The sequence below is a fragment of the Cebus imitator genome, unplaced genomic scaffold, assembly GCF_001604975.1.
Source record: "Cebus imitator isolate Cc_AM_T3 unplaced genomic scaffold, Cebus_imitator-1.0 Scaffold217, whole genome shotgun sequence".
NCBI classification, from domain to species: Eukaryota; Metazoa; Chordata; class Mammalia; order Primates; family Cebidae; genus Cebus; species Cebus imitator.
The window spans coordinates 365082-390700 of NW_016107532.1; the positions used below are offsets into that span (position 1 = coordinate 365082).

General features: G+C 55.3%; 1 protein-coding gene and 1 long non-coding RNA gene across 3 annotated transcripts in view; one reads left to right on the top strand and one right to left on the bottom strand.

Moving 5' to 3' along the window:
- Nucleotides 1–9206, top strand: part of LOC108318274 — a 12277-nt gene extending 3071 nt beyond the window's left edge. Inside the window, exons 2-3 of the long non-coding RNA XR_005203486.1 lie at nt 850–962; nt 9123–9206. This is a non-coding gene — a long non-coding RNA (uncharacterized LOC108318274). The remainder of the gene's footprint in view (nt 1–849; nt 963–9122) is intronic.
- Nucleotides 1348–24666, bottom strand: KCNH6 (potassium voltage-gated channel subfamily H member 6). Of its 2 annotated transcripts, XM_037745965.1 has the most exons (13): nt 24517–24666; nt 23650–23880; nt 17786–17947; nt 17506–17711; nt 13242–13667; nt 11392–11791; nt 9539–9738; nt 9148–9400; nt 5638–5831; nt 4086–4170; nt 3348–3510; nt 2507–2693; nt 1348–2169 (listed from the first exon to the last, which is right to left on the bottom strand). In XM_037745965.1, the coding sequence occupies exons 1-13, from the start codon at nt 24590–24592 to the stop codon at nt 1876–1878; spliced, it is 2877 nt and encodes a 958-aa protein (XP_037601893.1). In that variant the 5' UTR covers nt 24593–24666; the 3' UTR covers nt 1348–1875. The 2 variants fall into 2 exon arrangements, with proteins under 2 accessions (XP_037601893.1, XP_037601894.1); XM_037745966.1 differs by lacking the exon at nt 5638–5831 and having other exon boundaries at nt 4086–4166.
- Between the last annotated feature and the right edge of the window lie 953 nt (nt 24667–25619).

A 25619-nucleotide genomic window follows, 5' to 3' on the forward strand; every position in this document is an offset into this window, starting at 1 on the left:
TTTTTTTGTAGAGACCAGGTTGCACTATGCTGCCTAGGCTGGTCTTGAGTTCCTGGCCTTAAGCAATCCTCCAGCCTCAGCCTCTCAAAGTGTAGGGATCACAGGCATGAGGGAGCCACTGCACCCAGCTTGTATACATATTTGTGTGGCAAACATATGATAGGCTGATCAATAGCAGGCTTTGAAGCATAGCAATAAATTACACGTAGGATAAAACTATGGGAGGAATAAGTGGGAGTTATCAGGAGAGAAAAAAGAACGATATTAAAGAAAAGCCTCTTGTGTTTTTAAAATGGATGGTGGTGGCTCTCAAATCACTGCTATTTGGATAGAAATGGGTCAATACAAATGAAGGATGGAATCGTTTTATAAAGTGTCAGTATTTAAGAGACAGTTGACATTACATCCTTTGCATCTATTTAAATTTATCAGTGAAGTATTTTATAATATTTCAGATGTCAACTTAAAAAGGTGTGAGGGGGATATACATTTTTGAAATTATTTTCCAGAGTACAGGAGCAAAGGACTGAAAACCAATAACCAAGTAGTTTTTGGACAGCAGCCCTTTTCGGCAGTGGTTAATTGTACATGCTCTCAAAGCCAGACTATCTGGGTTGAAATTATGTCCTCCTTTCCTGTTGCGTTAGGTATGGGCATGATTTTTAAAAATTTTTATTTTGAGACAGCATCTTATTCAGTTGCCCAGGCTATGAGAGCAGTGATGCAATCACGGTTTACTATAACCTTGAACTCCTGGCCTCAAGCAGTTCTCCTGTATCAGCCTCCTCCCAAAGCCCTGGGATTATAGCATAAGCCACTATGTCTGACTTTTTTTTTTTTTTAATTGAGTTATAATTTACACAGAAGCACACTCTTTCACAACCTGAACACACTCCTGTAACCAGCACATAGATCAGGAAACAGAACAGTACCTGCACCTCAGAATACCCCCTCATGCTTGGGTAAGTTATCTTAGTGTCTCTGCTACTGATCCCGCATCTCTAAAATGAAGATAATAATGCCAACCCCTTGGGGTTGTTTTGAGGATTAGATGAACAAGTATCTGCAGAGCTGTCAGCACAGTGCCTGGTCCAGGGTGAGTGCTACTGAAGTGCTGGCTGTTGTCATGATCCATTGGGGCCACTAAGCCAGTGCCTCTGCTTCCCTTCACCATGGCCTAACAGCCCCAGGCTCCAGGAGCTTCTGGGCCCAGCAGAGCCACCTTCAGGTCCCCAACATACTGGATATGGTGGAAGGTAGGTCTCCAGCTCCTTACATGAAGGGTTTGGAGAAAGCCACCGCACAGCCAAAGACCTGAGGGCCTTCAGATAAGTTACACACCCGTCTCAACATGAAATGTGCACTTTATTAGCTGTGTGACACTCCACTGCCCTCAGGAGACCCAATGTCACAGAACCATCAGGAGCAGAGGGCTGGAGGTCTGTCCTAACATGTCTACCACAGATTCCATCTTCAGCCAGGTTGGAGGCTCCATGGTAAGAGTTCTGACCAACCCCGGGCCTTGGTGCTGGGCCATGAGGTGGTGGAGGGTTTTGAGCTGGGAGGTGATCACATGCAGCCCAGAGCAAGGTACTCATGTAGATCAGAAACCTCTTTCTTCACTGCCCTCTCCATCCTGTAAGCTGCCTCCACACTGAGACTCTCCCACCCTCCACCAGGCTTGCTGCCTAAATGAAGCCACAGAGGAGGCTGGGAAAAGTCCTGAGCCTCTTCACCCATGCCATCCTGGTCACCTGGATCAGCAGTTGTAGCTACTCTAGGAGAAGCCCATCTGGGAGGCTGTCTGCCTCCCCAAGATCCTTAATTATCACTTTGCCCACCTTCAATACCCTTATGGTGTCTTTATTTTGGAGGTCAGTGGCCCCAACTCCCTGCAAATCCAGGATCTGAACCATGTCTCTGGAACTCCAGCTGCTTGGGAACAGAGCCAAGCTGTTCAGGAAGGGAGGAGAAGCAGGGACCACGGATGAGTCCCTGTACTTCCAGGGGATGCAGAGGTGAGGCCAGGGGTGGCCAGAGCCCCTCAGGCTGTTCCTGTCCAGAGGATAGTGCCAGACTTTTGTCTGTTGCCACAGCCAGGTGAGGCATCCCGGGGAAGGAGTTCTTGTGCTGTGGACTACAGTCGTCCAAGTCTCCACAGCTCAGGGTCTGGGAAGAGCAAGAAAGAGGGATGCACCCCAGGCCAGGCTGCAGGTTAATCCACCCTGACTTCAGGGATAGGATCAGGCAAGAATTTTACCTGCCCTTCCCACACTTCAGGGTCCTGCTGCCCTGGCCCCAGCTGCAGGCTCTGTAGTCACATTCTGGGCTTTGCCACCACCTTGCCCAGGCCGCCCTATCATGATGCTGATCATAAAGGAGGTAAGCAAAGCCCTGGTTGCCCTGGGGCCACGAAGGCTCTGGGACTGATGCCATACTTTGACTAAGTCAGGGAAGGCATGCAGCTGCTTCCAGGTAAGCCTCTGGGAATCCCTTCACCTCTTACCTGTGCAGAAGGCAGAAATCCCTGGGGCAGCCTGTGCCCTGGACTCTGAGTCTCTGAGGCGATAGGAAACAAGGCCAGGTCATTGGAGGCAGGGGCTTCCAGAATGTAGCTGACATGGCCCTGGGGCATGGGCTGCTGGAGGAGCTGTAAGATGCGGCTGAGGTCTGAAGACATGCAGGACTCCAGCCTGCCAGAGAGAACCCCACAGTCAGGTTTGGGGCTGGCAAGAGCAGTTTCGGTCCTGAGGGCAGCTGTCAATCTTGTAGCCTGTGTGCTGTTCCTGCTAGATGGAATGGCGGCCTGAGGCTGACCTGAAGCTATTATCCTGTTGGGATCCACAGCCCCTGCCCAGATTCCCCCTGAGTCTAACACCAGTGACCAGGCACCAAGCACACAGCATTCAGTACCCAAGATGCTTTGATGTGGATGTTTGAATTATCCCCATTTCACAAAAGGGCAAACTAGGTTCAGAGCTGTTCAGTAACTTGCCCACACTCTTGCTGGTAGGGCACAGAGCCAGAATTTGAACCTAGACAGTTCTGCTTTTAAGCCCTCACTCTGCCACCACAGCCCTACCATCCACTGGACACACCCCATTTCCCAGGACCTATGGAATTTGTTTCTGCCCATAGTTGTGCGCCTCCCCTGAGAAGCTTCCTTGGCACGTTCCAGAGTTTGCTAGGGGACGTCATCTGGGCAATAGTGCTTAGTGACAGGTATGGGGAGACTTGCAGCTAAATGGCTTGCCATTCTAAAACCCAGCTGACACCCCATGATGCCTCTGAGCCACCAGGAGGGGGCACCAATACCCAGCCCTCAGACCTGGCCACAGCACACTCACCTGTTCATCTGGGCCTGGAGCTGCTCTAGCCTGGAGCCCAGCTTCGGAGGCCAGCACTGTGGGTCTCCCTGAGGGCCTGGCGTGCTACGCCTTGGGGGCATTTGCTGCAACAGCTCAGGCCAGAAGGCAGATGCATCTGAGATGCTCAGGGGAGGGGCTGCATCTGCAAGAGGGAAAGGGAAGTCTCAGCTGGGCCTAGCTGGTTCCATAAGCCTGACCCTTCTCAGTAGAGCCCATCTCCCACCCCTTACCTGCCTTGGGGACACAGGGTGTGGGGAGTGGCCCTCCTTACCTGGATGCCCCATGGAGTTCTGGCTCCCAGGACCCAGGAGGCTGTAGCCCTGGGAGGGGAGCTGGGGCCCCAGCTCATGGGGAAACTCTGGCAGGGTGAGGACTTTTAGCGATGCTCTGACTGCCCAGGGATCTGCAGCCCAGTGGACCCCTAATGCCTTAGTGTGGAACCTCGGGGGCTGGCTAGTCTCCGTACACCCCTGGGAGCTACATTTGAACCACAGAGCCCTCACTCTGCCTCTGAGGACATAGGCCATCAGGGCTGGGAGACTGGGGAGGAAGCAGGGCCGAGGTTCTGGCTCTGGGTCTAGAGAGGGAACCCCCCTCTACCCATGTCGGGGGTGGCACTGGGGATGCAGGATGGAGTGGACATGGGAGGGGAAGGAGGCTAGGCAGGGGCTGCGGGCTGGGGCTGGGCAGACACTGGTGGGGACTGGCTTTGTTCACCTGACTGGTTGTCTTTGAGGAAGAAACCTTGGTGGTCTTGGCTGCCTGGAGCCTGTTGCGGGGATGAATGGAGACCCCCAGCTGCCTTGTGGGAAACAAGAGGATGGAGGAACAGGAACCAAAGCTGGGGTGGGGCCTCTATTCTTCCCTGCCCTCACCCCACGGCGCTGTCACAACTAGGTGAAAGAGTAACAGGCAGCTGGGCACAGCAGCAATGCCCTGGGTGGCTTCCTGCAGATGGCCCAGGCTGCAGAGACCACACTCCTCCTGCCCTGGTGCCCAGCTGCTGGGCATTCTGGCCGCCTGATGGCTGGGCCCCCAAGGCAGGGTCCTTACCAGGTGTCTCCTGTGCAGATGTTGGTGGGGAGAAATTGGGGAAGGGAAGAGCAGCAGATGGGATGGTGTGGGGAGGGCTGTCCACAGCAAGAAAGCCCACCCAGACCGGGTACAGTGGCTCACACCTGGAATCCAAGCACTTTGGGAGGCTGAGGCAGGCAGATCACGAGGTCAAGAGATCGAGACTATCCTGGCCAACATGGTGAAACCCCCATCTCTACTAAAAATACAAAAATTAGCTGTAGTCCCAGCTACTCAGGAGGCTGAGGCAAGAGAATCACTTGAACCTGGGAGGTGGAGAATGCAGTGAGCTGACATTGTACCACTGCACTCCTGCTTTGCGACAGAGTAAGAATCCGTCTAAAAAAAAAAAAAGAAAGCCCACCCAGCTCCATGCTCAGGAAGCTGGGCACAGGGCCCAGGCCAGCAGAGCCTTCTCCTGAGGCAGATGGGTAGGGGCGACATGGGAGAAACAGCCTGGACTCTGTGTTTCATGGCCAGGTGCACCTTCCCTTCTTCCCCTCTTCTGGTTCCAGATCCCTCCTCCCTGATACCCCGCTCTGGGCATTCCCAGGGTTGGTCCTGGTTGTCACACTCCTTGGCAAGTTTGATCTCCACATGCTTCTCCTTGATACCCTTGAGACTTTGGCTATTTTGCTTTGTGGCTCTTTATTTTTTTTTGAGTTGTCAAAATCTCCTCTACTGAGGGATGAGTGTGAGAAGAGAGACAGTTTTGTCACCTCTTGGCAGTACCTGTGCTTGGTACTGTGAGCCATCTGGACAGCCGGCACCATCCTTTTCAGCATGGTATAATATGGTGGAAACACCTGGGCTTTGGAGTCTGACAAATTAAATTCACATTTTGGCTCTGCCGTTTACTAGCTGAATGGCTTTAGCCAGTTTATTTACTCTCTCTGATCCTCAGTTTCCTCATCTGGAAAATGGGGATAATAATAGCAATTGCAAGGAGATCATGTAAAAGAAGCCCCACCCTTAGTATAGTCGGTGCTTAATAAATATTAGCTATCCTCATACTTAGCATTATGTCAGCCATGGTAGGCACAGAAGAAATTCTGGCAAAGGTTGCAGAATGGGATTGGTCAGATGGGTGCCCTCAGGCCAGGCAGGCCAAGCCCTCAGTAGGCTGCCTGGGCATTTCCTGTTACCAGCCGGCCAAAAGCCACCACCCACCCTGGCCCACCTGGCCCTGACTCACTTCCCGCAGGTTGAAGGTGACCTCCAGCTTACTCCAGAAGCTGTCCGCAAAGGCCGGGTACATGTCCAGCACCTCCAGCAGGTCTGCCCGCTGGATCTTGTGCAGGTCGCAGTAGGTCAGAGCCCGCACGTCTGCACTGGACTTGCCTGGCCGGGCATGGAGGCTGACAGGCTCCCCAAAGATGTCATTCTTCCCTGCCAGCCAGAGGGGTGGGAGTCTCTTCAGGGTCTGGCTCCATGCTCCCTTATGAGGGTCCTTTGACCATGACCTCCCCCAACCTTGGACATCCTTCTAGGCTGGGGCCTGCTGCCCAGAAGTGAGCTCTGGGGACAGGGCTGGATGTGGGTTGGCAGGGGTGGGGTGAGGGGTTCTCTTCCCATATCTGAGATCTCTGAGCTGCACAGAAATCCATTAAGAGCGACTCTCACCCCCAGCCCGTGGCTCCTCTCACTGTCTCCAGGCTTTTCAGAACCACCCTCCATCAGAATCTGCCTCCTGTAGCCCACACTCTTCGGCACAGTGGGCAGGAAGAGGCCCTAAAGGCTCAATATCTGTCTCAACATCTTCCTGCTGCTTGGCCTGCAGTGCTGTGGAGCAGGGTTCAGGAAACCCAGGGCCAGAGGACCTAACTCCCCAGGGCAGGGCCAGAGGCTTCTCTTTGTCTTCCCACTCCTGATTATGGGGCCAGGTAATCAACATGGCCCTGGTGGAGGAAGCCTGGAGAAGTTACTCCTGTCTGGATCTCAGAGTCTTCGTCTCTAACATGCGTAAAACCTGATCTGCCTTGCCAGCCCCACTGGGCTGTTCAGGGAAGCAGATGAGGTGATGCTTGAGCCAGTGACTCAAAAAGCAAGAGGCAGCCAGGCACAGTGGCTCATGCCTATAACCCCAGCACTTTGGGGGACAGAGGCAGGCAGATTATTTGAGGTCAGGAGCTTGAGACCAGCCTGGCCAACTGGTCAAATCCCATCTCCACTAAAAAAAGCTAACGAAAACAAAAATTAGGCAGGTATGGTGGCCTGTAATCCCAGCTACTCAGAAGGCTGAGGCAGGAGAATCACTTGAGCCCAGGAGGCGGAGATTGCAGGGAGCTGAGATGATGCCACTGCTCTCCAGCCTGGGTGACAGAGTGAGATTCCATTAAAAAAACAAAAAAAACACAACAAGAGGCAACTGACTAGGTCCATGCAAGGCAAGGGGGAAGGATATCCCAGGGTTGACATGGGTGATATTCAGGTATGTGGCAAGGTTATTGGGCCCTCCTGGTGCCGGGTGCTGTGCTGGCCAAGGAATATAAATATAAGTATAAATATAAGATGTTATGCCACCCACAAAGAGCCCCTCAAATCCCTGCAAGATAGGTACATAAGCAGCCAACAAGTTTACAGCATGATCTTTGGAGCCCTAGAAACAGGGAAAATCAAAAGCTATGGGGCCATGGAGGAGGGAGGGGCTCTTCCTGGTAGGGATGGCTGGGGCAGAAAGGAGGGGCCTTGCAGAGGAAGTGAAATGGGGGCTGTATTGAGAGAAACAAAGACTGTCCCCAGGAGAAAGGCAATCAGGGCAGAAGAAACAGCATGTGGTCAGCACTGCACTGTCAGGACTCAGGGGTGGAGAGCCCAGGGCTGGGTTGCCACAGAGCATGACTGCTTTGATTCCTACTCCCCCAGGAAAGTCCAGCATCCTTAGCCTGGTGACACTGTGCAAGCAGCACTAACAGTTTAGCACAGAGGGATGGATGGAGGCCTGGTCATGTCCCTGCAAGAGAACAGGATCAAAGGGCGTTCACAGAGGAGGGGGCTGACCCTGGAGAGGGAAGGGGCTTGCCAGGGTCACACGTGAAACCCTTAAGCTTGAAATCTGGGCAACATTATAACTTGATGGTTTTCCAGTAGATGAAGGATTCTGATCTAATGTCTATTTCCACTCAGGACAAAATGAGAGGTTTCATGTCTTTAACTGAAACTTAAATTGGACTGACTTCTTAATTATTTGTAATAATTATCATCCCTCCCACATGGACAGCACTTCTAAGGTAGGCTGGGAGTGAGAGGTCTCAGCAGAAACCTATAACTGAGCCCAGTCTTGGAGGACAACTGGGATCTGCCAGATGGCACAGGGTAGGGTGCTCCAGGCAGAGTGGCAGCATGTGCGAGGGCACAGATTTAGAGAATGCTAAGTAGTTTGGCTGGAACGTAAAGTAACAGGGGGAGGGTGGCAGGACAGGGTGGTGGGATTGGGAGAACTGAGCACGCATGCATGGACCATGGGGAACCACGGAGGGATCTTGAGCAGAAGAGGCAAACAGACAGAGGTCTATTTCAGGTCACTGGCAGAAGGTGGAAGATGAGCATGGGAGTAGACCAGATGCAGGGCCATGGGAAAGGAGTTGCCAACACCTTTCCAGGAAGGACACAAGGAAGGCTGGATCCAGGCAGGGACAGGGAGACAGGTGTGAGATGGAGAGGTATGGACGATTTTGGCTGGTGGGCAGTGGGCAGCAACAAAATAGGATAACCCCTTGGCTGACTGTGGCATGGGAAATGGGCAGATAGGTCACAGGATGGGGAAGCTGACGGAGCTGGTTTTGAGGAAAGGTGATTATTTCAGATTGGGATACACTGAGTTTGATCTGCTTATAGAATACTAGGGTGGCCATGCCTAGAAAACTGGAATGTTGTGGTCTAAGAAGAGAGTGGGGCCAGGACAGAGCTCTGGGGATCCTTGTGGCAAGGGGAAGACTGAGGCCGTGGGTACAAGGAGCAGGCCCATGGGAGGGTGTCGGGTAGGAGGGGAGAGGAGAGCAGAGCACCAGCAGGCCAGAGGAAGAGGAGGGGCAGGGGAGCCCGAGGGGAGTCTGTCCAGAGGGGCTGGAGGATAGCCAGGTCATGGGGACCAAAGGAGGGCAAGGCTGAAGTTGGGGTGGAGATGAAGTCATGGGGCAGGCAAGGAAGATGAGAATCAAGGAGAGGACCCTGTGATGCTCAGAGAGGTTAAGTGACTTGCCTAAGGTCACACAGCAGGCACATGGCAGCGGCTGCTTGTGACCTGTCTGTCCCCCTGCCCAGTGCTCATATCCTTCCTCCAAAGTGTCTGGCTATCCCTGTGTCTGCACTGAATGAGACTGGGGTCCCCAGCCATGGCATCTCCCTCCACCCAGAGAGACCCTTGGCCTTTCTCCCTGAACTCCCCAAGAGTGGAAGAAGGTAGGAAGGCCTGCCTGGGCTTCTGAGTCACACTGGCAGCCCTGGAATCCCTGCCTGGCCACAGACTAGCATGATCTCCCTCAGCCTCAACTTCCCTCTCAGGAACATGGGACCTCTGGCAGAGGGTTGTTTTAAGGATTCAGGGAGCTGGGTATAAAGCTCTCCCAGGCACAAGCTCTGCATGTGGCTGGCCAGTAAAAGTAAAATCCGCATCAGGAAGAGGGTGGCCCAGGCAGGGCATCTCCCATCCTGCCCCCTTCCATCCGATCCCCAACACAGGCCTGGTCCACTCCGCCTGACCTACCTAGGATGGCCACGACCACGTCGTCGCGCAGGATCTCGATGGAGCCTCGGGAGATGAAGTAGAGCGTGGAGAGCACGTCGCCGAGGTGCACCAGCGTGTCCCCAGGTGGCGCGTGCGTGGTCTTGAACTTGACGGCTAGGGCGCGCAGGCAGCCCTTGCTGGCACCGCTGAACGCCGGGCAGTGCTGCAGCAGCGCGCGGTGCAAGTGCAGGCAAATGTCGGCCTGCAGGCACTCGGGGAAGCCCTTCAGCACCTGGAAGGCGGGTGGCCCAGTCCAGCGGGGCGCGGCCTGAGTAGGGCTTGAGGAGAGGGTGGGGAGGGCTCTGGGGATGCCCCGCCCCCGCGGGACCTTGGCTCCCCCTAGGGCATTAGCCGGAGCGGCGGGGCTCACCGCGTTCATGTCAATGCCGTTGGTGTAGGACCAGGCGTGCTGGAAGTACTCCTCCAGTCGCTGGCGCAGCGGGTTGGGGATCTGGTGGAAACGGATGAACTCCTTGACCCGCAGCATCTGCGTGTGGTAGCGCGCGGTGCCCGAATACAGGCGCTGGATGATCGCGGACACATTCCCGAAGATGCTGGCGTACATCAGGGCTGAGGGCGAGGGGAGAAATGAGCTCCTCCGCAGCCCCACTGGGCCAAGCCACCCATGGCCTACTCCAGGCCTTCCTCTTTCCAGCAGCCCCCTGATGACGGACCCCTCTGTCTAAGGAGAAGTCAAGAGTGAACAGGGCAGCGCCAGGGCACAGGGGAGACAAAGGCCCCTGTGCTTCCTGCCCTCCCCCCTCTGCCCTGTGCCTCTTGTCATCTTACTGGGCCCAGCGGTCAAACTCCTGAGAAGAAAGAAGGCAGTCAATGGATTTTTAAAGCTCAGATCTATTTTCTCCTTCAAGTTGTAGAAATAGAATAAAGAGAAAACTCTCTGCCGGGTGTGGTGGTTCAGGCCTCAGTCAGCACTTTGAGAGGCTGACGTGGGTGGATCACCTGAGGTCAGGAGCTTGAGATCAACCTGGACAACACGGTGAAACCCCGTCCCTACCAAAAAAATATAAAAATTAGCCAGGCATGGTGGTGCCTGCCTGTAATCCCAGCTACTTGGGAGGCTGAGGCAGGAGAATCACTTGAACCCAGAAAGTGGAGGTTGCAGTGAGCCAATACCGTGCCACTGTGCTCCAGCCTGGGTGACAGAACAAGACTGTCTCAAAAAAAAAAAAAAAAAAGAGCAAACTCTCAATTTCTTTTCACCCATTTTCTTCCCTTGTTTTTGTTTTTCTGAGCTTTCACATCTCTAAATACTCTGAACATGACAACTCAATCTAGGTGTAAAATTCCGCGCTGCCTTTTATGTTCCTAACGCAAGTGTCTTGGGAGGCAGGCAGCTGGGAGCAGGGACTGAGAGCCGCACAGCCTTGGAGCTGAACACCTGGGCTGGGATCGGTCACTCGGACATTTCCTAGTTGTGTGCCCTCTGGCAAGTTAGCACCATGTGGTTTCTTGCTTTGTACCCTGGGCTCAAAAGGGAATGAGATGTGGGATTTTATAAAGTGTTTAAAAGAGTGCCTGGCAGGGCTTGCTTCATGTGTGCAACCTGTGTGGACACACGAGGCTGCATGCTAAGAGCCCTGTGTTTGGTTTAATAGTCAGCTGTCACTGTCAAAAAAAATCTTAATAATTTTTTTTTTTGAGATGGAGTTTCTGTTGCCCAAGCTAGAGTGCAGTGGAAGCATCTTGGCTCACTGCAATCTCTGCCTCCCAGGTTCAAGTGATTCTCCTGCCTCAGCCTCCTGAGTAGCTGGGATTACAGGTATGCACCACCACACCCAGCTAATTTTTGTATTTTTCAGTAGAGACAGGGTTTCACCATGTTGGTGAGGCTGTTCTCGAACTCCTGACCTCAAGTGTCCATCTACCTTGGCCTCCCAGAGTGCTGAGATTACAGGCTTGAGCCACCACACCTGGCTGATTCTTAATAATTTTTCAACAAGGGTCCCTATGCTTTTATTTTGCTCTGGGCCCTGCAAATTATTTCCTGGTGACTGGCAGATAGTACAGGCTGTGTGAGTGTTAAATTTTGTGTACAATTCGTGCACCCACCAGCAAAAATTCATTGTGCTGCACACTTAGGATCAGTGTACTGCATGAATTATTTCTGTGTGTTATATTCCATCTCAGTACAAAACTAACAAATACTATTTCATAGGTAAGGCCAGGGTATGAGGTTAGGCCATGGCATGAAGTCTCACTCACAGCCAATGAGCATGACGCAGATGGAGAAGACCTTCTCGGAGTTGGTGTTGGGCGAGACGTTGCCAAAGCCCACGCTGGTGAGACTGCTGAAGGTGAAGTAGAGGGCTGTGACGTACTTGTCCTGCACCGAGGGGCCTGAGGCTGGGTCGCTGCTGTTGTAGCGCTTGCCAAGCTGCACACCCAGGCTGTCCAGCCAGCCGATCTTGTGTTCCAGGTAGGGCCGCTCCACGTTGCCAATGGCGTACCAAATGCAGGCCAGCCAGTGCGCGATGAGCGCGAAGGTACACATGAGCAAGAAGAGCACAGCTGCCCCGTACTCAGAGTAGCGGTCCAGCTTCCGTGCCACGCGCACCAGCCGCAGCAGCCGTGCTGTCTTCAGTAGCCCAATCAGGGTCGTGGTCTGGAGGGGCAGGGAAACGGTCACAGGGCTGGGGTGTCAGCCCTTGGAAGGGTGTACTCAGGCCTGCTTTTGTTCTCTCATGCATACAACCACATAGTCATTCAACAAACATTTATGGAGAACCTGATCCAGGCCATGCACTTGACAGTGTGGCATGGTATGGGACCTTAAGGATCTCAGCCTAAAGCTCAAAACAGTGTTCTGATTGTTAGGACAGAAGTCCAGTAGGAGCACAGAGGAAGGGGAGGTCAAGTCTGCTGGGGTAGGTCGGGGAGGCTTCACGGAGGAGGTGACACATGAGCCGAGCCTTGAGAGAGGAGGCTAGGGCTCCAGGCAGACAGGAGGGAGAGCGAAAGGGCACTCCTGGCTCAGGGAGCAGCATGAGCAGCAGCACTGAGGTGTGAAGTGTGTGGCCCACAAGGGAAACCAAGTGTGGCACTGCAGCCTGGTACACATGTGGGAGATGGAGGAGCAGTGAGAACCATGCCTGGGAAGGGCAGGGTGGGCAAGGGCTGCTCCCTGTGGGCCTCAGAGTCTATCACGAGCTTGGTTTTTATTCTGCAGACCTCGGGGAGCCACTGAAAATTCTGAGGACCCTGTACATCCCAGAGGGTGGAACACAGGGTCAGGTAAGTGATCTGAAAGTTGCTGAGGCAGCTGTGTGGAGGGGCGGGAGGCTGGCAAGTTTTGTGCTGGGACACAAGTGAGTATAAACGCCACTCAGTGTCCAGGTGGGGACAATGGGGGCAGATTTGCTGAGGGGTGGTATTAGGGGGGCTTGGAGCAGAGGATACCTGCTGGACATCCCCTGTTGGACAGGTTGGCGTAATGAGGGGGCACTGGAACACAGAAGGCAGAGTTGATTTCAGTGAAAAGCTGATCCTGAGGAGTGGGGCAGGAGGAGACTGTGGGCCTGGAAACTATGAGAAAGGCATGAAGATGCCTTCACGTCACCTATTGGCAGCCTGGGGGGGGTGCCCACCTCCAGCCCATAGTGGAGGGCTAGGGGGTAAGGCGGGAGCAAGGCTGCACTGGAGGAGTGGCCTGGGGATCCCTTTCTTCCTCCAGGAAGAAAGGGATCCTTTTTCAACAAGGGTCCCTATGCTTTTATTTTGCTCTGGGCCCTGCAAATTGTGTAAATTTGCTCTGTGCAGTTTGGAATTCAGCATGAGGGGTCAGGACCACATGAGTGCCCATCCTGGAAGGGCTAGCCTGCTTCTCTCACCAGGGTCTGCTCAGAGAGGGGGCAGAGGGGCAGAGGCCTGGGGCGTGCAGTCTCGGCTGGTCCTTCTCCAGGGCTGAGAGGTGACAGATGTTTGGGGTCTCCTCTCCACCAGCACAGGTGCCCAGGTCCAGGTACTCTCCGCACTCAGTGCTGTGCAATAGGGAGGGCTTGAGGCCAGTATGCAGAGGACAGCCATGGCTGCTGGCCTGGAGGGGGTCTGCTCACCTCATCAGAGCCAGTGCGGAAGATAAGGAGGTCAAAAGGGATGGCGGCCACCATGTCGATAAGGAACCAGCCCTTGAAGTAGTGGACGGCGATGCGGCGGGGGTGGCTGACCACCTCATCGTTGTTGTCGACGTAGGTGGTGCGGAAGTTGATGACGATGTCCACGACGAACATGATGTCCACGATGAGATCCACCACGGTGAGGGGACTGCAGGTATAGCTGCAGGCCCCACGCTGCGACTCATCCTGGTCGCTGAGCAGGAAGGCGGCTGAGTAGGGCGTGAAGACGGCTGTATAGATGACTAGCAGTAGGATGAGCCAGTCCCACACGGCCTTGAAGGGGCTGTAGTGCAGGATGGTCCAGCGGTGGATGCGCGGCGCCTGCAGCTTGTACTCGGGCAGCACATCCGCGCCCAAGGACAGGACCTGGGGGTGAGGGCCAAGGGTGGTCAGGTTGGGGGTGGCCACTGCTGGTGAGACTGGCCTGGAAGGCTGAGGCCTGGGGAGGGTATAGTGGGAAAGGGTGGGTGACCAGCGCTCTGCCGGGCAGAGGGCATGAGGGAGAGATGGGGTGGGGGATGACTGAGAAGGGAAGTTCTTAAGGGGACAGATGCCTGGGGAGGATGTGCAGAAAAAGGAGGTGGGATGCAAGAGGAGGGGTGTGGCTCTGCCCCATAGTGACCCCAGGTTTGATGCTCATAAACTCCCTTGGAAACATCCTGAAGTGGGTGGAGCCAGGACAGGGGAGGGCCAGGCCCATGTCATCTGTGGGTCCATTCCACACAAGAGCCCACTGAAGGGGGTAGCTGGTGGGCTGATCCTCTCTGGTGGGCTTGGGAGGCCCCCTATGGTCAGGGCTCCTGATAGGAACAGGTCACTCCTAGAAGAGCATCTTCCTTTCTGAGGGCCCTGGGGAGCCTGGACCAGTGAGCACCCTCTCTGGGGCCAACTCAGAACCTCCCATGGAAAGAGTCCATGGGGTAGGGGTATAGGCAACCTGGACCCTCAGCAGGTCCTCGGCACTAAGGAAAACTGACTCCTCCTCACATGTCCAAGGGTTTGGAATCATCACCTTCAGCAGAGCCTTCTCCCTTCCCCCTCCCACCCCTGCCTCCAAGACTGTGACCAACCCTGGATCCCCAGGCCCCAGCACAATATGCCGCAGCTCTGCCCAGCTGCCCAACATAAGAGATGGCCAGGGCATTAGGAAGGGCATGGGTACTGAAGCTAGGCCTCCCCAGTTGAATGCCAGATCTGACGTGCTACAGGTGAGCATTGGGCAAGTTTTGTAACCTCTATGAGCCTCAGTTCCCGCATCTGCAAAATGGAATCACAAAGGACAACAAAAGCCACAACAAAAGTAGTGAGGAACATCTATTCTACATCTATTCTCATGTAGATGGTGAAATGCGCCTGTTCCCATGTAGATGGTGAGATGCACCTGTTCCCATGTAGATGGTGAGATGTACCTGTTCTCACGTAGGTGATGAGATGCACCTGTTCTCACGTAGATGGTGAGATGCACCTATTCTCACGTAGATGGTGAGATGTACCTGTTCTCACGTAGGTGATGAGATGCACCTGTTCTCACGTAGGTGATGAGATGCACCTGTTCTCACGTAGATGGTGAGATGCACCTGTTCTCACGTAGATGGTGAGATGCACCTGTTCTCACGTAGATGGTGAGATGCACCTGTTCCCATGTAGATGGTGAGATTCATCTATTCTCATGTAGATGGTGAGATGCACCTGTTCTCATGTAGATGGTGAGATTCATCTGTTCTCACGTAGATGGTGAGATGCACCTGTTCTCATGTAGATGGTGAGATTCATCTGTTCTCATGTAGTTGGTGAGATGCACCTATTCTCATGTAGATGGTGAGATTCACCTGATCTCATGTAGGTGGTGAGATTCATCTATTCTCACAGAGATGCACACGCTGCTCTACACGCTAATTCCCCGTCCACTATCCTCCTCCCTCATCCTCATCAGACACTGCTCCAAACAAGGATGGAGCCAGAGGGGTGTCCCATGGACCCCCCACCTCCCACCAGATGAGATCTGATGGATGGTACTCATTTAGGAAAATTTGCAATGTAAGGTTTGACCATGGAAACAAAGTCAGTTAGCAGATGGGATAGCAATAAGGAAGATCCACTTGGTTTCAACCCGCGGGTCCCTATCTGACATCCAAACCCTTGAGTGGGGCAACTGTGTCTCCACCCTGCAGTGACCTGCTCAGCCTTGAGGCCTTGCTGCACACTTCCCCAGGAAGCCCCCTCTGATTCCACATGAACTTGGGCTCTTTTTAAATTTTCTGCCTGCCCTGTATCCACCCAGCTGCATGGTGGTTCTCCACTGAGCCACAGGCTTGCTGAGTTTGGCTCCCTCACTGACACTCTTCTCCCTGTGTGCCTAGCTCTTGGTCCACATGGGCTCTCAACTACAGACCCCTGAATGAGCGTGGGAAACTGGGGCTCTGACCACACCCTGGGCATCAGAGCCACTCCCCCTCCTCCCAAGGGCCACTAGGACCCTGCTAGGGTGAAACAAGGCCCTTCCCTAGGCCTGCCTGGGTGGGGAGTGGGAGGGAGACAGAAGGAATGGTGAGGGGTGGTTTAAAGTAGGCTGAGAAGAGAGTTCCTCAATTCCTCAGTCTCCAGACAGGGGGACCCCCAAAATCTCCCACTGCCTCCAAAGCCAGGTCAAAGGCGCTTCATGGCAAAGCCCACCCTGCTCCGTGTCTCCCAGAGCTGCAAAGCCCTCAGGATACTCAGGCTCCAGTGTAAGGCCACAGCCGTTGAGGCTCTTTAAGTTCTGCTTGAGGCCGATGTGACTTCCCTGATCTGGATCCTCGCCTGCCGCTTCCCCCGAGATCTGTCAGGCACCTCCCTGGGCCTAGGACCCACATGGAGCAGGGGAGTGATGCCAAGAGGGGCCGAGCTGAGGAACAAACAGGGGCAGGCAGGTTGGACAGGCGCTGGGACTGTGGGTCCCAGCCAGGCCTGGCCATCTTCACCGACCACTCTCCAGTCTAAAAGCCCCCACCATGGTAGCCACCAGATGCCCTGGGGTAAGCAGCTGGGAGGCTTCCCAGGGTCAGGCTTTTGGGCCACTCTGACCTCAGAGGACACAGTCCTGTAGCCTGGCGTCCTGTCCTCCTCAGGATCCTTGAGCTCAGTGAGGTGCTGAGTGGTCTTCCCCACACCTGGTTCCAGCAGCAATTGTGTTTCAGGTGAAAAGAGGCGGGGGGGAAAAGAGCCGTCCCCAGCCCCAACACAAAGACAGCCGAAGGGAAGCTGGGAGCAGGCCATGCTATGCTCTGCATTGCTCAACCTTGGCCTGGGCCCCTGGCTATGACTTACAGCTTTGTCTGCCTCCTGGGTCCAGCACTACTCAATGTCAAATGGGTCCCCAGAGACCATTTAGTCCTTATCTGGGACCACATAGTCCTTACCTCTCCTGCAGATGAAAGCCCTGAGGCCTAGAAAGGGGGCTGGAACTTCCCCCGGCCAAGGTCACATAGGAAGTCAGTGCCAGGACTCTGGTCACTGGAGCCTTGGGCAGGGCTCCTTGCATTTCTCTCTGGAATGGTCAGGCCTTCGAGCCTCATGAGAAGGGACAGCAGGATGAGCTGGAGCAGAGGACCCAGGGAAGTCTGCCTTGGGCTGGCCAAGGAGGAGGTTGCAGGGGTCCTTCAGGGCCTGGCCCCCAGGAAGCTGATCAAAGATAACTGGAGGTGCCAGCCCTGCCCTGCCCTGCCCTGCCTGGCATGCAGGAGGATCCTGTGTTCATGTTGGAAGGAAGTAGAGAGGGTGGCTTTTGTCTCAAAGGCAAGGGGCTGACACAAGGCTGGGACCTCCCCATGGCTCTCCTCCCATTTTGGCCCTGGCATGTGTCCTCTCTGCCGTTCCTTCCCTGGGACTGGCTGAGATCTGGGGAGGCCCCCATGGTGGCCTGCATGTCCACCACATGCCCTGGCTTCTCCAGGCCTAGGAAGCAGCATCACTCATAGGCCCTGCTGACCCCAGCCTCCTCTGGCTCCAGGAGCTGGGCACCAGGGCTGTGACCTCAGGGCAGGCCTTTAGGTCTTTAGATCTCAAACAGGACAGGAGGCCTGTCTGGGGTTCGAACCAGATATTAAAGGCTAGACGGGAAGAATTTCTTTGCCAGCCAAGGCCCCAGAGGGCCTGGGCCCAGAGCCTGGGAGGGAACCCTGGAGACCTGGCACAGCCCCGCACACCGTGCCTTGCAGGCCCGCACCTGGGTGACCTTCTCAGTGACATTCTGTGTCCGCTCCACCACCTTGTGGGGCGCAATGATCTCAATCTCTGTGGTGGAGCTGGAGCGGTGCTTCTCCAGGTTGAACTCCACGAAGTTGAGCGTGAACTGCGGGATCTGGCTGATGGTCCTGTACATGCCCCTGCCTCTGCCTGGTCCTGGTCCGCCCGGCCTGCCGTGAGAGCCCTCTGAAACCAGGAACAGAAATCAGAGCAGCCACAGTCAGGGAGTCCTTCCCACCACCACCCACACCCCACCTCACCGGAGCCCAGGAAGCTCTGGGACAACAGGCGCTGGGACAATCTGCGGTTGCTGTGCTTGGCCAGGAGCTCAGCGAGGTCCTCGAAGTTGAGGATGAACATGATGACAGCCCCGTCCTCATTCTTCACGGGCACCACGTCCACCAGGCAGCGGAAGCTGGAGGCTGCAAATGCCATTGGGAGTATGGAGGGTGGGTGGGCCCTGAAGGGGTCCCCTCCTGCAGTGACCTGGCTAGAGAAGGGGCTGGGTGAAGGTCAAGTGAAGGTCAGCCACTGGGGTTAAGAGGCCTGGACAGTAACCAGAGCTACTGGGCAGAGGGTGGGTGAGGCTGTGCAGCTGGTGCTCCACCCACAGGGCAGAGGTGGGGAAAGCGGCTAAGCTGCTCATTAGGAGATAAGGTAGCATCAGATCAGGCCCAAGTCCACACTCAGCCATCAGCTCAGAGCTTAACCTCGGGGTCTGCTTCTGCTGTAATTAAAGCTGAGCAGATGGGGGTGGATTAAGTGGGGAGGTGAAGCTGGGCATTCTACCCCATGGAGCTGGGTTGGCTGTGGCCTCTCTTCCCATATTCCCATCCCACAAAGATGCCCTGCTCCTGCCATGCGGGGAGGAACTTGTTGAAAGCATACTAAGTGCTGGGCACAGGGCCAGTTGAAACATTAGGCCTCAGGAGGTCCTTGGGGGGCAGGCATGGATCCCCATTCTGCAGAAGAGAGCCTGGAGCTCTCAGAAACTGACTTGCAAGGGCTGGGAGGGGGCACGGAGAGAGGATCTCTGGGTTTGCAGGACACGATAGCTTGGAAAAGGGAAGGGACTTGTCTGGGAGGAAGGTGCTGGGGCCAGAATCAGGCTGCTGCTCTGGGCCTAGGAGGAATGTGGGATCCCAAGGCAGGGCTGGGCCCAAGGAGTAGGCAGGGCAGTGGCCTGGGTGCCAGAGAGGGAGGGGGATGGCCATGTGGGGGCAGGACAGGCTCCTCCCACCACCCTCCCCACCATCCTGGGCAGCCCACACCCAGCTGCTGGCTGCCCTGTGCCTCTCAGGCCACAGTCTCTGTCCCTGTCTCTGCTCCAGGGTCTCACCACAGCCCCCATTGGTGGGTGGAACAATACCAGCTAAAATGATGCCCCATATCTGGCCTGGCACAGTGGCCCACGCCTGTAATCCCAGCACACTGGGAGACTGAGGCAGATGGATCACTTGAGGCCAGGAATTCAAGACCAGCCTGGCCAACATGGTAAAACCCCATCTCTACTAAAAACACAAACATTAGCCAGGCGTAGTGGTGTGCATCTATAGTTCCAGCTACTCGGGAGGCTGAGGCAGGAGAATCACTTCAACCCAGGAGGCTGAGGTTGCAGTGAGCCAAGATCATGCCACTGAACTCCAGCCTGGGTAACAGGGAAGTCATCTGTCTCAAAAAAATAATAAGAAATGAACAAAATACCCCATACCCAAGAGCCCCAGGCCAGGCACCCCATGAACACCATCTCTATGGGAGTCCTATGACCCTCAAAGTGCTGGCGGGTGTCAGGCCCAAAGGGTCAGGGGCCTCAGGGGCAGGGGCCTCAGGTGACCATGCAAATGAGAAGGTGGAGCTGCACTCCCTGAGGGCAGGTTAGGTTCTGTTTCACCTGTCCCAGGTGTTGTTTGTTGACTGAGTGAATGGAAGTCTGTGTGTGTGAGTATGGGGGATGCCGGCTGGCCACTGGTGGGAGTATCACTGGATCGACTCACCACCAGACTCCTTGTTTTTTTGTCCTCAGTCCCTCCTCACAGCCATCAGAGCTGGGCTGCAGCTGAGCCACACTTATCCTCCCTCTCGCTTTCCTCTCCAGGGAGTAGGAATCTCCCATATCAGATTCCTGGACTTCCAGGCACCAGGCAGCCATCTGCCATCTGCTGCCTGGGCCCAGGGGAGACATCCACACTGGGGAGAGGTGCCTGCCTGTTTCACCCACTCCTGGGCACACAGGGCTATAGGCCCAGACTCCCAGGCCCAATCCCATCACTCTAGTCAGCCTGGGGCATGGCAATGCTTGGATGCTGGGACCTAGACAGGGAGCCTCCTTGGCCAGTGGCCTGGGACACTGCTCGTAAGGCCAGATTATATTGTCAATCTCTCTGGCATTGCAGAGATCTGGCCTGGTAGGGGGCAGGGAGAAGGCAGAGCTGGGCAGAGAGGCAGGGGGCCTCCAGGCTCTCTAAGCTGCTGGGGGCTGCCAACACATAGTCTTGGAGTGGCTGCACCCAGCAACTGATGTTACTGGAAAATTGATGCAGTTGGAAAACTGCAGCTGGGAATGGACCAAAGACCAGCCCATTATAGCAGTGAGAGCTGGGGCTGGGGTCGGGGGTCAGTGTGTGGTACCCCATGCCCCGCCCCCATGCCTGTGGCCTGTGGAGTAGGCAGACAGGAGGCTAGGAGGATTTAGAAGAGTCCAGAGCATTCTCTCTGCCCCTGCCCCAGGCTGTCCTTGCTTACCCATGGCTCGAGCTCCCAAACAAAAGCCCATATCTAGGTGACCAAAAGTGGGTGAGTGTACCATCTCAGGTTGTGCCCAGGAGTGGCAGGCAGTGTTCCTGTGCCCTCACCAGGACCCTCTTCATCCTTTCAGGAGCTCCTCCCAGCACCCACCTCTCCAACCAAGGGCAACAGGTTTGTCTGCCCCTTGAGAATTCCCATTCCTTCTTATCTGCTAGGTTCTTACTTTTCTTAGCAAAAGCATCCCACTTCTCTCCCCTGGGATACCCCACTTCTCTCTGCTCTTCTCTTCCTCTCAAATGTGCTCCTTCCTTCAGTTTCTCAGCACTCACAGCCTCCTTGTTGTCTTCACCCCATCTCCTGATGCATACTCTGTCCGGCACTGTGGTGAGCCCCCAGGGAGGGGCTGGTGCTACAAAAAGCTGCGGCTGAGAGGGTGGCCACTGCATGCCGCCTCCTGACTTGGTCCTCCTGTCATTCATGGCTGCCCATATGGAAAACATGGGGGGAGGGGGAGGGCAGACAGCAGCCCCTGTCCTGTCTTCCTCATCCAGAACTGAGGACTGGAGAAGTCCCAGGCCTCCTCTAATCTGGCTTGGGAATTAGGGGACTCCCTGGTTCAGGATCCTCAGAAGAGAGGACCTGGGAAAGGCAGGCTGGGTGGGCTCTCAGGCAGGTGCCAGTGCGGGGCAGGTGTGGGTGACAGTGGGCGGATCTGAGTGCTCTCCTTTCTTCCCTCTGAACTTTCACTGGTTCTAGTCCTGCCACATGGCCATTTCTTCTTATCTGTTAGGTTCTTACCACTTCTAGCAAAGGCAAATAGAGGAAGAGCCAGTTTCCCAGGGGTCTCTGAACTGTCTCCTGCGGTATTTTTGCCAAGTGCTCTGGCCTCTTTGAGCCCAACTGTCTGCAGCTGCACAATGTGGAGCTATGTGAACCCAAACCCTCCACGTTGACTTCGAGAATTTTCAGTGGATTACCCCTTTAGAGGAAAAGAGGATTATACATAAATAAGCTAGAGATCCGCTCAGGACCCCTTCCCACCGCCCCTGAAGTTGGGAGTTTGGGGGAAGGGAGGTACTGACCCAAGGAGGAAAGAAATCACCATTAGGACGCCCCTCAGCAGGACTGTAAGATGTCCGTGAATATGATCAAAAAAGGATCATGTGCCAGCCTGGGCAACATAGTGAGACCCCATCCCTACAAAAAATTAAAAAATTAGCCAGGTGTGATGGTGCACACCTGTAGTGTCAGCTACTCGGAAGGCTGAGATGGGAGGGTACAGTGAGCTATGTTCTTGCCAGCCTGGGTGACAGAGTGAGACCCTGTCTCAAAAAAAAAAAAAAAAAAGGATTATATGTGGTCAGAGTGGACCTTAAGGTAAACATCAGTTATCTTAGCACAACATCCTTCCCTTAGGGTAATGCAGGCCAGGAAGCTCCCTTTTCTGGGTTTCAGAACAATTTCAGGAAGGTCCAGGTAGTCAAAGTCTTGGGCAATAAGATAGGGAAGGGCTGAGGGTGGGATGGGAGGAGATTGGGACTTATAGGGCACCAGGTATGTGGGTAGTTTCCCATTTTTACCCAAGGAGGGCCCCCAAGATGAGGTTCCTAGGTTCCCTTCTGAGAGCTGAGGACACCTGCAGGATTCTGATCTGAGTCCTGATCTCGGGGGGCCAAGGCCAAGCTTTGACTTCTGCCCTCTGCCCAGATACCTGCAGCGTGCTGAGGGGACCCCAAGAGCCATAACCTGACATCCCTAGGAGTCTGGGATCAGGTATAGTTCTAGTGACAAGAAGAGGGAAAGAAAGGACCTAATGTACCCACCCCCCCATTTCCTGCTGTCCCATCCTGTTCCCCCAGGACCCTTCTCACTCCCCTGACTCTCACCTCCTCTCTGCAATGATGTGAGGAGGTGAGGTCACAGTTTTTAAATATTCTGACTTCATTAACCCTGTGAGTACTGCCACACTTAGCCAGATTCTTCCCAGTCCCCTCCTGGCTGCCCCTGCCTGCTGCACTTCCCACTGCCACTCATTCGTATGGCAGTAGCAGGAACAACCAGGACCTACCCAAGAAGCTCTCTGAGAAGCCTGCAAACACACACACACACACACACACACACACACACACACACACACTTGCAAGCACAAACACACACAGGCACACATGTGCAAGCACACACATGTTCATGTTCCACACACTCCAGGCCCCTGAAACTCAGGCTCTCAGCACCCCTCAGTCCCAATCCAGAGGCATCCATTCTTTATTTGCCCTCAGGTGGCCTCATGCCTGCCTTCCCTGGGGACTGCTCCCTCCTGAGCACCTCATTCCCCCAAAATCCTGCCTTCAAACAGAAAGGCAGCTGAGGTCCTTTCTCTCTTGGGATTACTCGAAACAAAAATCTCCAGGGGAGGAATCCAGAGACTTGGATTCCAGTCCCAGGTTGGACTCTAGCAGTGGGGTCTTGGGCAAATCCCTTCCACACCTATGAAATGAAGGGATTTATCAAAGCCAGTGGCTCCTAAACTAGGCAGGGCATCAGAACCACCAGGGAGATATTTCCAAATACACCCGCTTGGCCTCATCTCACACCTTCTGAGTCAGCCTCTCTCTAGAGAAAGTATGTTTTGGAAAACATGCCCTGGGTAATTCTAATGCAGAACCAGGTTGGGGGCCATTGATTCAAGAGATTTCCAAGGACATTCAGACTCTTTTCCTCATTCCCACCCATCCTGGCAGGTCCAGTGAGGACCCTGTGGTTCTGGTTTGAGGAGGATTTCCAAAGGCTGCTGAACTCTGTCTTCAGCCCCTCACCTATGCTTCTGTTCTGCTCACAGTACGTTCCAGCTGGCAGTAACAACCCAAACTCCATCTGAATAAGCTTCCTGGTCAGGGAAAACTCCAGACCCTGTCTCCCCAAAGAGCTAAGACCAGATGAGGCAGGCCCACCCCTCTTTCCCAGCCAAAAGCCCCCACGCCTTGTCTGGCCACAGAAGCCTTGAGGAGGTGACTCCTCCTCTAATCCCTGGAGCAGACAGAGATGAGGGAAGGTTAATTTCCATCTGTCACTGTCAGGCAGCTGGGACTGACTGTGACAGAGTGGAGAGCCAGGAGACCAGGGATGGGGGGAGGGATGGCAGAGCAGGAAGCCCTGCCCCAGGCCAGGACCAGTGGGTGGCCCAGCCTGATCCCTGGCTCCTGCAAAGGACTTCAGAAGGCATCATATCCAATGCCTGTGGAGGAACCAAGACCCCTAGAGGAAACAGGGTTTGTTCAGGCCCTTTGGTCCCTGGGTCAGTGCCGTCCCCAAGGCCACCCTGGCTGGACAAGACAGAGGGCCAAGCCTGCCCTGCAGAGGCTGTGGCCCTCATGTGCCTCACCATCCTTGCGGTAGTAGAGGATGTCCACCTTGCACTCCTCAGCCCCCAGCAGGGCCTGCGCCAGGCGGGACACGGCGCTGCTCGGCGTGTTGGGACCTGTGAGGAAGTCGCAGGTGCAGGGTTGCTGCATCACCTCCACTCGGGAGTAGCCGAAGAGTTCGCAGAAGCCGTCATTGCAGTAAATGATGGCGCAGTTCTCCATCTGAGCATTGGCGATCAGGAACTTACGACCTGGGGTGGGAGGTGGGAGGCCAAAAGTCCGTGGGAGCCAGGATCCGGAGGCAGGGAAGGAAAGATTGTAAGGTCTCTTGGTGGCAGTGAGGGGAATTTAGGCAGAGGAGCAGGCCAGTGACCAGAATGAGGGAGGGAGTCAGGCCTGGAGATTGTGGGAAGACTAGGACAGTGAGGGTCATGAGGTAGAAGGAAGGCTCAAGGCTCCCTGGAAACAGGAAGGGTGTCTGGAAGGGAGGCAGGAATGTGACCAGTTGGGGGTCAGGCCTGGGAAAGCTCCCGGGAACACCAGAGCCAGGATATGAAAAGGAAGGACTCAAGGAATCCTCTGGAGGACACGGGTGGGGCGGGCAGCGGCCGCAATGGGAGGTTCAGGTTTGGGGCACTGAGGAAAGAGGTGGGGGTGGGGAGAGAAGGGCTGCACGCTGCTCCTTGTGTTCCAGAAAAGAGGACGGCATTTGAGGGAAGTGGGTCCCGCTGGAGGAGAAGGTGTTGGGGACATCAAAGGAAGGATTTTGCATTCAGCACTCCGCACTCACCACCTTGCCCAGTTAGAAGTTAGTAAAGGGATCCGGCCCCGCTTTCACGGAACTAGGACTCCAGATCGTCCCCCCGCCCCAACATATACACACTCACTCTGGCCCTCAAACTTGCGGATGATGGTGTCCAGGTAAGTGTTTTGGGGAGCGACGTGGCCCCTGCGGACTGGCATCTTTCGGCCGCGGCCCCTGCCCGGAGCCACAGGCGCCCCGGCTCCCGGCGTCTCCGCCTGTCCTCGGGCTCAGCAGCGTCCGGCTCCGGTGGGCGCCGCCCCCGGCGAGGGCAGCTGGGCTCCGCGCCCCGCCCGCCTGCCCGCCTGCCTGCGTCTGCCCTCTCCTCTCCTCCCTTCTCCACCCCTGCCCTACCTCTCCTCTCCTTTCCTGCGCTCCCCTGCCCTCCCCTCCCCTCCCTGGCCGGCGCCCTCCGCGCCTGCTCCCTTCAGCGCAGGGCCGGGAGCTGTCCACGCCGTGGTGCTGAAAGAAGCCGCGCGCCGGCGTTGGGGCTGGGGCCGCTGGGCGGGGCAGTTTCTTTGGGACCCGACGGGCTGGGGGGGGGCCTTGCATCCTACGGGGCGGGGTGGGGCAGGGCCGAGGCCCTGGAATAGGGCACGTGTTCTCTGAGGAGCTGCTTCTGTTTGTGTCCCAAGGACCAGTGGCCTCAGCACCTCTCGATCCCATCCCAGTACCAAACGGCAGTCTCCCCTCCCAGTGCAGGGAGTCCCCCAGGCAGGAGAGGGGGCCGTAGAAGGGATTGTTAGGGGCCTCAGGTGGTCTTTGGCTGAAGGCTCTCTTCCGGGTCTGACCACTGAGCCAGACCCTAGCAATGATACCATTAGGCCTCTGGGCTGCTCTTATAGCAAGTTACTTCCAGCTCAGCTGAGACCCAGGTCCCATGCAGAGCTCCTGCTGCCAAGCCCAGCCAGGGCCTAGTCCTGGGAGGAGGGGGTAGGAGTACACATGAAGATGTGCAAGAAATATGCAATAAGGGCCAGGTGCAGTGGCTCACACCTGTAATCCCAGCACGTTGGGAGGCAGAGGCAGGCCAATCACCTGAGGTCAGGAGTTTCAGACCAGCCTGGCCGACATGGCAAAACCCGGTCTCTACTAAAAATGCAAAAATTAGCTGGTGTGATGGCACGCAAGCCTGTAATCCTAGCTACTTGGGAGGCTAAGGTAGGGGAATTGCTTGAACTGACAAGG